At 43.6% G+C, this 12237-nt stretch overlaps 2 protein-coding genes across 2 annotated transcripts; both read left to right on the top strand.

Moving 5' to 3' along the window:
* The first annotated feature begins 264 nt into the window (after nt 1-264).
* On the top strand, nt 265-6038 carry LOC143410469 (uncharacterized). Its single transcript, XM_076871353.1, has 2 exons — nt 265-980; nt 5531-6038. The coding sequence occupies exons 1-2, from the start codon at nt 265-267 to the stop codon at nt 6036-6038; spliced, it is 1224 nt and encodes a 407-aa protein (XP_076727468.1).
* Nucleotides 6039-11040: 5002 nt separating this feature from the next.
* On the top strand, nt 11041-11661 carry LOC143410468 (uncharacterized). The gene has a single exon (XM_076871352.1). It carries the CDS (start codon nt 11041-11043, stop codon nt 11659-11661), a length of 621 nt encoding a protein of 206 aa, XP_076727467.1.
* Nucleotides 11662-12237: the final 576 nt, after the last annotated feature.

Genomic DNA, 12237 nt, shown 5'->3' with positions numbered 1-12237 from the left:
AACTATCATGCACTAATGAAAGCATTCAAAAAAGAAACAGATTAAACACTTAAATTCAAAACACATCATATTTTTAAAACAACTTCTTCCTTAACAAATACAAACCAATGTAGAAAATAATATAAACAAAAATGAGGTAAAGGGCTAATGATTGGTCCAAACTTTGGAGGGCCACATGGATAAAAGAGCCCAATTAGAAGGACTCATCATATTGTACAAACTCACTCACCTGTGAACAGAATCCCACCCTCCACAGCTCACACCATGGCCCGCTCCTGCTGCTCCTCTTGCTGCAAGCCTACCTGCTGCAGGACCCCCTGCTGCAAGACCACCTGCTGGAAACCATCCTGCTGTCCACCCAGCTGCTGTGGATCCAGCTGCAGGGGCAAAACCACCTGTGGGTCCAGCTGCTGCTGGCCATGCTGTCCCTCAACTTGCTGTGAAACCACTTGCTGCAAGACCAGCTGCTGCAAACCAACCTGTGTGGTCAGCTGCTGCAGCACACCCTGCTGTAAGCCCAGCTGCTGTGAGCCTTGCTGCTGCCCCAGTTGCTGCATCATTCCCTGCTGCCAGCCCTACTGCCCTCCTACTTGCTCTCAAACCACCTGCTCCAAAAAGTCCCATGTGACCCGCTGCTGCAGCACACCCTGCTGCTCTCCAACTTGCTGTGAAACCACCTGCTGCAAGACCACCTGCTGGAAACCAACCTGTGTCATCAGCTGCTGCAGCACACCCTGCTGTCCACCCAGCTGCTGTGGGTCTAGCTGCTGCCAGTACCGTTGTCCCCCAACTTGTTCTGAAACCACCTGCTGCAGGACCTCCTGCTGCAAACCAACCTGTGTGGTCGGCTGCTGCAGCACACCCTGCTGTGAGCCCAGCTGCTGTGAGCCCAGCTGCTGTGAGCCTTGCTGCTGCCTCAGTTGCTGCATCATCCCCTGCTGCCAGCCCTGCTTCCCTCCAGCTTGCTCTAGAACCAGGCTGTAGGACCTGCTCCAAGCAAACCTGTATGACCCACTGCTGCAGCACACCCTGCTGCAAGCCCTGTTGCTGTGTGTCCAATTGCTGCTAGCTTTGCTGCTCGTGATCACTCCTCAAAGAACTGATGTCTGCACAAAATCCTAACATGTGCCTTCACTTATTGCACAATTCTCTTCCTACCTTTGTGAAGACCATCATGCTGCCACTAGATACCCTATTCATCATCCCCCATATAAGACCCTATGAATCACCTACAAGGAGTGCAGACTACTTCACCCTCATCCTCTTCTTCCTTAGGTTTCATGCATCTTGTGCCATCTTCAGAGATTCTAGATGGGGAGGGATGGTCTTGCCTGAAATTCTCAGACTAAGATCTTTACCTTCTGTCTAATGAATGTAGGACCACACTTCTTCAGAAGAATTTCATAGCTATATGCAAATGCTCCTTCATCTTTACAGTCATGATTACTTTTGCATTGTCCTCCAGATTCTTATCTGCCATTTTTCCCTGTCACTGTCACCTTCATTTCCCTCCCTATGTTCAGCCATCCTTCATAAATGCTTAATAAATTCTGGACTTTAATTCATTCCATATTGTCTGTCTGTATTTTCCTGTGCTAAGAGCCCCTGACTTGAAGATCACATGCTTAACAGGTTTTTAAGTACAAATACATTGTCATGGTATCCTCCTCTGAAATGCAAACTCTTAAAAGTTTTTCATCTTAAATAATTGAAATGGCATACCAAAAGCCAGGTGTGGTGGTAACATCAGCAATCCCAGTGACTTGGAGACTGAGGCAAATGGATTGCAAGTTCAAGGCAAGCCTCAACAAGTTAGCAAGACCTTAAACAACTTAGGTAAGACGCTACCTCCAAATAAAAAAATAAGAATGACTGAAGATGTGGCTCAGTGATAAAACACCCCTAGATCAATATCAATACCAAAAAACTAAAAAAATTAAAAGGCATACCTATTGATTTTCAACTCCTTACTTCCACCTACCTCCAGTCTTTGGAAACCATCTCTCTGTTCTTTCTTTGCCTGAGTTCCACTGTTTGAAATGCCTCATATACATTAAATCATTTAGTGTTGTTCCTTTTGTGACTTATTTAGTTAATTTAGGAGAAAGGATTATGGTTCAATGATGTAGGTACAGGAGACAGAATTTCCTTTTCTGAATACTATTCCATTGTAGGTTTTCTGGCAAATTCCCATGAGGCATTCATTTAACAGACATTGGATTTCTTCCACAGCACGGCTGTTGTTCGCAGTACTGCCATAAATGTAAGAAATGCTGATAGTTCTTCAACAATCTGATTCAATTCTTTTACCTAAACACTGGAGATGGGGTTGCTGAATAGAGTAATATTTCTATGTTTAATTTTAGGAGTTTCCTAAAATGTCCAACAACATTAGACATTCCCTCCAGTGTAGCAGGATTCCAATTTCTCCAATACTTGTTAATACACTTACTGTATTGGGAATGTTCTAGAATAGCCAGATACACTATTCCATCTGTGCAATGATTGCAATGGGAGAATGATGACATTGCTGACCAGCATCTCATGCAAACAGGCAAAATACTTGGTCTTGGCTAAAGAACTGGAAGATCAAAGAACAATGTCTCTCCCCAGTTCCATGTTCAGCTGTACAGGGTCAACATTTCCAGTTCTCCCCTGCCCAGGCTTCTGAACTTCCATGGCACACCACAACACTACCTTTAAAAAAATACAAATTTGTTTTCATTAAATCCTCAGCCAGGCTAGAAGAAATGCTGCTAGTCTTGTGGTCAATTTTTCTCTTTGAGGTGCCTTTGCAATAAATGAACTCTACTTCTATTAAGGTCACCTTGAAAATTCCACATCCCATCTGGAATGTGGAAGCTGAGTGATCAACTCCATGTGGGATGTCTTCAATCAGTTTGTGCAAACTTTCATTGGGTTCCTCCCTGACATAACATTTAGAGCCCATTAGGATGTAATTGGAGCTCATAAAAGTCTAATTATATTTATTGACATGTTGGTCTTTCTACTTCAATACCTTTGAGCTTCTAAATTCACAACTGTGTTCAAAGAGTCAAAAGGGTTCTCATGTTTCATGTGTTATTTTCTCAGGTGTTAATCTGATGCCACCAGCTTCTTGACTGTTTCCCAATGACACTTTCCCCCAGATTTTCAGTAGGTTGCATTGATGCTTGCATATCCTGCAAATAAGTTTCTGTTCTTATCATTTGAGTTGAAGACTAAAGGCTCTGTTTCATTTGAATTCTTCAGAAAAATATAATATTGGTGTAGAAATGAGTAATATCAATTTTTAATATATTGGACTGGACATTGTTCACATGTTTCTAGCTACATAATGAAACTCAACAACTATTGTACAAGGGTCTCCTTAGAATTCTTCCCCATGTTGTATGTTTCAGAAAGGAACCCTTGGGGTTTCCCAGTGTACTAACTAAAAAAGAATACTGCAACACCGTAAGGGCACTGCTGGTGTATGTTGAGGGCAGGGGAGTGCTTTTGAAAGTCCAGGACATGGAGCCATGTCAAGAGAAACTGGGTCACAAGAGGATGGAAAATCTCAGCTTTTTTGGAGCTGACTTGATTAGAGAAGGTGAAGGAAATACACTGAGAACAGATGGATAAAGGTTTAAAATGCAAAGCAGAATATATTCTGATAAGGGTAGAATTGAGTCAAGACCAGTGCCACGTGGATCTGGCCATGACAACTTTGGACCATTTTTGAAAATGCAAGGGTGGGTGTAACACCCTTGCATTTCCAAAAATGTAATGTCACATAACCGGAAAAGAGAGAATAATCATAATATGCTTCACCTGATAAAGAAAAAGCATTCTGTGAATATCATCACATTTCCAACACCCAACATCTTAATAAATGAGGGATGAAAGATCCTCCACACTGCTGCTGCTGACACAGTTCCAGCTTACCCACCAGGCAGGGTGCCAATCCCTGAAACACAAGCTTTCCGAATAGAAAGTTACTGTTCACCAGCAGTTAAGCCCATGATGTGGAATCAAGCCTTAAATCTATCTCCCGACTGGAGGGATTCCACCTTAGATGTCAGACAAGTCACTTAAGGGATTTATTGGGAGCTGCCACACAGGAATGAACACAGACCCTTTGCCTTGAGCAACAGAGGTGTGTGGGACTGGCTTTGGCTCACAGCAGAGAGCAGGTAGATCCCACCTCTGCTAGGCAGAGGAATGATGCTCTGGGAGAGGGCGTCACCCAATGAGACTGGGCTACACCCCCTTGAAACCCAATCCCTTGCCTCATTTGGGATGAACTTTCTGGAATGTCTTTTTCCCCCAATAAATAGAGGATTTTCCGGTGGCTTACTCTCTCTTTCCAACGTACCCTTAAGGTGGAGAGCCATCCCTGATCCCTGCAAGCAAAAGGTATTTCTGTGTGTTGCGTGCTTCTTTAACTGTTTTCTTAGTTATTGCGGTAGCCAGATTTTGTGAACCCAGCATAGGTCGCCAGCCCGGTTAGTTGGCGATAAGGATTGTTAATGTCATTAGAAGCAGGTCACTAGAACGATGTGCATCTGGATAACTATAGAGGGTGTATTCAAACTCATGCAAATTTCATTACTCTCATGAAGAGACCCTATAGAAAGGATGAGGAGGATCAGGGATAATGGGGAAAGAAGATAAGAAAGAAATGGACAGAAAGAGATGAGACAGAAAACAAAATGGAGACAGAAGGGAAGAAGGAAAGACAGAGAAAGATCCCTGACCGAGATCATTGTCTGTGGTGGTACCCAGGTTAGGACTAGAGTCATCTGCTCATCTTGGTTTGCCTGAGTCTGCAAGACTCCTGTGGCAGAAAGTCCCACAGGCTCATCATGATGAGCCCTCAGGACTTGATAAAACAGGACATGCGGCCACCCAGAGATCCATCCATATCTGGCTCGTTCCCGAGTCCTGCTTCTGCTTCTACCCCCCACTCTCTGGTTCTGCTCAGCTGTGGAAGACCACATGGCAAACATCCTCTTACAATGTGCCTTGAGTAAACCTGAAACACCCAGGTAGAAGCCTCGGTACACAGACAGATGTGTTTACTACTCCTCACTCAGGATCCTCTGGGTAAACACGGGCTTTTCTTCCCTGTGAACACGACAGCATCACGCTTCTCCGACAGATGTTCCTAATCTGAATACAGACACAGGAACAAAGCTCCAGAGGACCAACTGCCCTGACCCTCCCAGGGCATCAGTAGCCACCACATGGTCAGAATGATGATCAGAGCAGCAAGGATACTAATGAGGTGACTGTCTTTCTTTCATCTGGAAATAGTTCCTGTGAGTTATGCCCTCTTAAGAAACAGATTAAACACTTGCATTCACAACACTCATCACATTTGCATAACAAATTCTTCCTAGGCAAACACAAACTGAATATGGAAAATAACATGAACCACAAGAAGGCAAAGGACTGCTGATTGGTGCAAACGTTGGAAGCCCCAAGGATAAAAGAGCCCAACCGCAAGGAGTCCTCATATTGCACAAACTCACTCACCTGTGAACAGGATCCCACCCTCCACAGCTCACACCATGGCCCGTTCCTGCTGCTCCTCTTGTTGCAAGCCTACCTGCTGCAAGACCATCCGCTGGAAATCAGCCTGTGGGACCAGCTGTGGCAGCACATCCTGCCGTCCACCTAGAAGCTGTGGGTCCAGCTCTTGTGGGAAAACCAGCAGTGGGTCCAGCTTCCGCCAGCCACGTTGTCCCCCAACTTGCTGTGAAACCACCTGCTGTAAGCCAGTCAGTGTGGTCAGCTGCTGCAGCACACCCTGCTGTGAGCCCAGCTGCTGTGAGCCTTGCTGCTGCATCATTCCCTGCTGCCAGCCCTGCTGCTGTGTGTTCACCTGCTGCCAGCCCTGCTGCTGCCAGCCCTGCTGCCCTCCTACTTGCTCTCAAACCACCTGCTGTAAAACCACCTGCTCCAAAAAAACCCATGTGACCCGCTGCTGCAGCACACCCTGCTGCCAGCCCTGCTTCTGTGTGTGCAGCTGCTGCAAACCTTGCTGCTCGTGATCAACTCCCTAAAGACCAGCATCTATCTGCACAAACTCCTCTCAACCTGTTTGCCTTACCTACACCAATTCTCTTCCTACCTGGGCTGAAGATCATCAAGATGTCACCAGATGTCCCCCATGTAAAAACTTGTGAATCACCTCCAGGGAGTGCAGACCACTCCACACCTGTCTTCTTCTTCCTTCGTCCTTGTGCATCTTATGCCTGCTGCATAGGTCCTTGTTGGCGAGGTGTGATCTTGGCTGAAATTCTGAAGCCAATATCTTTACCTCTCCATCTAAAGCACACAGGAATTTCATAGGTGTATGCAAATGCTTCTTTATCTTTGGAGTCACGATTTCTTTTGCATTGTCTTCCATATTCCTGTATGCTGGTTTCTCCTGTCATAGTCACCTTCAGTTGCCTCCCTAGGTACAACCAAATTCTGTAAATTCTTAATAAAAACTGGACCTTTATTCATTCCATGTTGTTTCTCTTTATTTGCCTGTGCTAAGAAACTCTGAAATGAAATAGATGCCTAATAGATTTTTAAATGCAAAATACATTGTCACCATATCCCACTCTATACCACAGATCCCTAGAAGTTGTTCATCTTCCATAATTGAAATGACATACATATTGAAATGCAAGTCCCTACTTCCTTCTTCCCCAGCCTCTGCAATCCACCACTTCATTCTTTCCTACCTGAGTTGACCTATTTTATATACTGCATATGGGTAGGACCCACAGTGTTTGTCTTTCTGCACTTAGGCTTAGAGAGAGGCCTAAGTTTCTCCCATGTAAGCACACAGGGGAGGATTTCTTTCCCTTTTAATCTTGGATAGTATTCCCTTGTAGATTGTCACCACATTCACTAGATTCATTCCTTTATCTATGGATATTTATTTTGCTTCCACAGCTGGACTGTTGTTCATAGTCCTGCCTTGAACACCAAAGTGCTGATAGCTCTTCATGTTTCTGATCCCGTTATTTCCCCTAAGCACCCCACGGTGCTGGATTATATGGTATTTCCATGTCTGATTTTGTGGATAAACTCCATTACTGATTTCCATGGCTCATGTAACCCTTGACATTCCTTCCAGGGAAGCAGTGTTCCAATTTCTCTCCATCCTTGACAAACCCTTCATTTACTCGGTACTTTCTAGAATAGCCAGACACAATAATCCAATACTGCAATGATCATGATGCTAGAATGATATGCCATTGTTTACTGACATCTCATCCAATCAGTACGAAAGGCTTGGTCTTGCCTAAGGAACTGGAATATCCAGGAAAATGTCCCTCCCCTGTCTCATATCCAGATGGGCACTGCCAACATCCAAACTTCTATGGTGGACTATTGTCACGACCCATCTGTGGGCTGTGGGTGGACTATGTTGTGCATAAGTAGTCTCCTGAGGGGATAAGTCTGGCACCGGGGACTCCCTGGGACACTCCCCACAAGGATTGACCACTTGGTGCAGGTGAACTTCCCCTCAAGCTCTGCCTCAGATCCCACATAGCACCTGAGATGGGTGTGACCTGCCAAGATGTCAATCAACCTGCAGACTGCAAGATATCACAAAGCAAGACTCCACCTTAAACCTTACCCCTGCCTTTGATGTACCCCCTTAAATAAACCACGGGAGCCATTTTGTCTTTGTCTAGTTCAAGAACCCATGTGGACTAGATCTATCAGGGGCTTCTTTTCTGTAAATGTATTTCTGAGTGTTTGTGTTTTATTATTTGTTAATTATTTGAGATATTAAGATTTAGGACAGCTCTCAACCTATTTTAGGACAGCTTATTGCACAATCCAAAGTTCCTTCATTCTTCCCTACCTGCCCCCCTCAACACACTGCTATGGATCAGTATCTGCTTATCAGAGAAAACATTCAGCCTTTGGGTTTGGGGGATTGGCATATTTCACTTAGCATGATATTCTCTAATTCCATCCATTTACATAAAACCTGGACCTATATTGATTCCATGTTGTCTCTCTTTATTTGCCTGTGCTAAGAAACCCTGAGGTGAAATAGATGCTTAATAGATTTTTAAATGCAAAATACATTGTCACCATATCCCACTCTATACCACAGATCCTAGAAGTTGTTCATCTTCCATAATTGAAATGACATACAAATTGAAATGCAAGTCCCTACTTCCTTCTACCCCAGCCTCTGCAATTCACCACTTCATTCTTTCCTGAGTTAACCTATTTTATACACTGCATATGGGTAGGACCCTAAGGGTTTGTCTTTCTGCACTTAGGTTTAGATAAAGGTCTACTTTATTTCTTCTTTGGTTTAGAGAAAGGCCTAATTTATTTCTTATTTAAATCTGCATCATATTCCATTATGTGTATGTACCACATTTTCTTTATCCAGTCATCTGTTTAAGGGTATTTAAGTTGGTTCCATAGTCTAGCTATTGTGAATTGAGCTGCTATACATTGATGTGACTGTGTCACTGTAGTATGCCAATTTTAATTCCTTTGAGTATAAACTGAGGAGTGAGATAGCTGGGTCAAATGGTGGTTCCATTCCAAGGTTGATGAGGAATCTCCATACTGGTTCCCCGAGTGGTTGAACCAATTTGCAGTCCCTCCAGCAATGTATGAGTGTACCTTTTGCCCCACATCCTTGCCAACACTTATTATTGCTTGTAATCTTGATAATTGCCATTCTGACTGGAGTGAGATGAAATCTTAGAGGGGTTTTGATTTGCATTTCTCTAATTGCTAGAGATGATGAACATTTTTTCATGTTTGTTAATCAATTATATTTCTTCTTTTGAGAAGTGTCTATTCAGTTCCTTGGCCCATTTATTGATTGGGTTATTTGGGTTTTTTGATGTTAAGTTTTCTGAGTTCTTTATATATCCTGGAGATTAGTGCTCTGAGATGTGCGTAGTTAAGATTTTCTCCCATTCTGTAGGCTCTCTCTTCATGTTATTGATTGTTTCCTCTGCTGAAAAGAACATTTTAGTTTGAATCCATCCCATTTATTGATTCTTAATTTTAGAATTGGTGATTTTTAATGTCATTAGAAAAGTCACTTTATTTCTGTAAACTGGATTCTGTCCAAAGAATTTATTCAGACACATGTGAATGTCATGCTCTTATGAAAAGAATCTACAGAAAGACAAGGAGGACTACATATAATGAGGAAATGCAAAGAGTTCTCCCTCCTATACTGAGATTCTATAAAAATACCCATCTGATGCCAGTATACTACCAGCAGATCAGAGAGCCCACCAAGGCAAGGAAAATACACAATAGAAGGACTATGCTGAAATGAAGAAAAGAAGTATCATTGTTCATGACTTGACTGTGCATGAAAATTTGTCCATCTTCCCCCCAAATCTAACACAATATTAGAAATAACCAAGGAATAAAGATATTTAAAAACACCGTACAAATATGAATCATTTTCCATATTCCCTAAGCAGTAAAAATTTAAACTTTGAATTTTAACATACAGCATGTGTACACAATAAAATACGCAAGGAAAAAAAATCTAAAGAAAAATGGATGAGATTGTACTAATAACAGAAGAAATCTTTCCACATGGGAATTGTATGAATAACCCTATACCTGGTTGTGTATCCACCATAAATGTTTATGGCCACAGGCTCAGTGCAAAAACATAGCAGCATGAGTTTGAGTAAACTGCAGTCTGCAAACAAGCTGCATGACCATCTGGAGGACAATCAAGTACATGGTGTTTATTTCATTCAGTGGAAATTTTACAACACTTAGAATGAGTGTGCTACACATGACTGTGCTGAGGAGTCTCACACTCATAACCCAAAGGCATCCAACATTACTGTTCTTTTGATGAACCAAAGACTGAAAAGAGCCCAAATTAACCTACAGGGTTACAAGTCAACCAAGTGATCAGCTCCCGTAGGAGATGCATGCGAGGATAGGATTCAGAGGGAACGGGATTCATTTCTATTTCCTACCCGACAGCAGTAGAAGGAAGAATTCACATTAGAATAGTTCATCAAGTGGGGAAATAATAACTTGCCCCATCGTGGATAGAATGATAGACCTAAAAACATTCTCAATATGTTATTTCTTGCAGACAAATCAGTACCATCTCACCTAATCTAACTTCCCTCCTGAAATAAAAGAAGGCAAGAAAGCAAGGAACCAAGTGAGAAAGGAAGGAAAAAAAAAAGAAGCAGAACCTGAGACAGAAGGAAAGATGTAAAAAAAAGAGAGAGAAAGATCATGACCCAAGACATTGTCTGTGCTGGTACCTAGGTTGGGAATAGAGTCACCTGCTCATCCTGGTTTGGCTGGGTTTGCAGGGCTTCCATGGCAGAAAGTCCCACAGGCTCATCCTGGGGAGCCCTCAATACTGGATAAAATAGGACCTATGGCCACCCACACATCCATCCATACCTGCCTCATCCCCATGTGAAGCTTCTACTTTTACCCTCACTTTCTGGTCCTGTTCTGCTATGGAAGACCACATGCCAACCATCCTCTTCCACACGTGGAAGACCTGGTACAGAGACAGAGGCCTCAACCAGCCCTGAGTCAGGATCCTCTGGATGAACACATGTGTGCTTCCTCACTGTGAATACAGCAGCATCATGCTCCTCCCACAGCCACTTCCTAATCTGAATATAGACAACGCAAAAATATTCTAGAACAAGTGCTGACCCTCCCAGGGCAGTAGGAGCCACCACATGACCAAAATGATGCTCAGAGCACCAAGGATGCTAATGAAGTGACTGTCTTCCTTTCATCTGGAAACAGTTCTTGTGACTTACATGCTCTTAAGAAACAGATTAAACACATACACAATACTCATCACATTTGCATAGCAAATTCTTCCTGAAAAACATAAATTAAGTATGGAAAATAACATAAAAAACAACAAGGTCAAGAGCTGCTGATTGGTCCAAACGCTGGAGGTCCCCAGGATAAAAGAGCCCAACTGCAAGGAGTCCTCATATTGTGCAAACTCACTCATCTGTGAACAGGATCCCACCCTCCACAGCTCACACAATGGCCCGCTCCTGCTGCTCCTCTTGCTGCAAGCCTGTCTGCTGCAGAACCACCTGCTGCAAGACCACCTGCTGGAAACCAGCCTGTGGGTCCACCTGCTCCAGCACATCCTGCTGTCCACCCAGCTGTTGTGGGTCTAGCTGCAGTGGTAAAACCAGCAGTGGGTCCAGCTGCTGCAAGCCCTGCTGTCCTCCAACTTCCTGCAAAACCACCTCCTGTAAGACCACTTGCTGCAAACCAGCCTGTGTGGTCAGCTGCTGCAGCACACCCTGCTGTAAGCCCAGCTGCTGTGAGCCTTGCTGCTCCCCCAATTATTGTATCATTCCCTGCTGCCAGCCCTGCTGTCCCCCAGCTTGCTGTGAAACCACCTGCTGCAAGATCACCTGCTGCAAACCAACCTGTGTGGTCAGCTGCTGCAGCACACCCTGCTGTGAGCCTTGCGGCTGCCCCAGCTGCTGCATCATCCCCTGCTGCCAGTCCTGCTGCCCTCCTTCTTGCTCTAGAACCACCTGCTGCAAGACCACCTGCTCCAAAAAATCTCATGTGATCTGCTGCTGCAGCAAACCCTGCTGCCAGCCCTGCTGCTGTGTGTGCAGCTGCTGCTGTCCTTGCTGCCCATGATCAACTCCCCAAACACCAGTGTCTACAAACTCCTCTCAACCTGTTGCCTTAACTTGCACCAATTCTCCTCCCACCTTGGCTTAAAACCATCACAGTGTCATAAGAAATTACGTTCATCATCCCTCATGTAAGACCTTGTGAATCACCTTGAAAGAGTGCAGACCACCCCACTCTCATCTTGTTCCTTACACCTTGTGAACTTGGACCATCTTCATAGGTCCTTGTTGGGGACTTATGATCTTGGTTGGAATTCTGGAGCCAAAATCTTTATCTCACTATGTAAAGAAAATAGGACACTTCTTTAGAAGAATTTCATAGCTGTGTAAAACAGTTCCTTCATCTTTATAGTCATGATTTCTTTTGCATTTTCTTCCATATTTCTGTATGCTACTTTCTTCTATCATAGTCACCTTCAGTTGCCTGCCTAAGTACTGCTAAAAATTTCATAGATTCTTAATAAAAACTGGACCTTTATTCATTCCATATTGTCTATCTTTTTTATTTGTTCTAATTAGTTATACATGACAGTAGAATGCATTTTGACTCATACATATATGGAGTATAACTTCTCATTTT

Source organism: Callospermophilus lateralis, chromosome 11 (genome assembly GCF_048772815.1).
Source record: "Callospermophilus lateralis isolate mCalLat2 chromosome 11, mCalLat2.hap1, whole genome shotgun sequence".
In the NCBI taxonomy this organism is placed as follows: domain Eukaryota; kingdom Metazoa; phylum Chordata; class Mammalia; order Rodentia; family Sciuridae; genus Callospermophilus; species Callospermophilus lateralis.
This window is presented reverse-complemented; position numbering and strand designations above follow the sequence as displayed.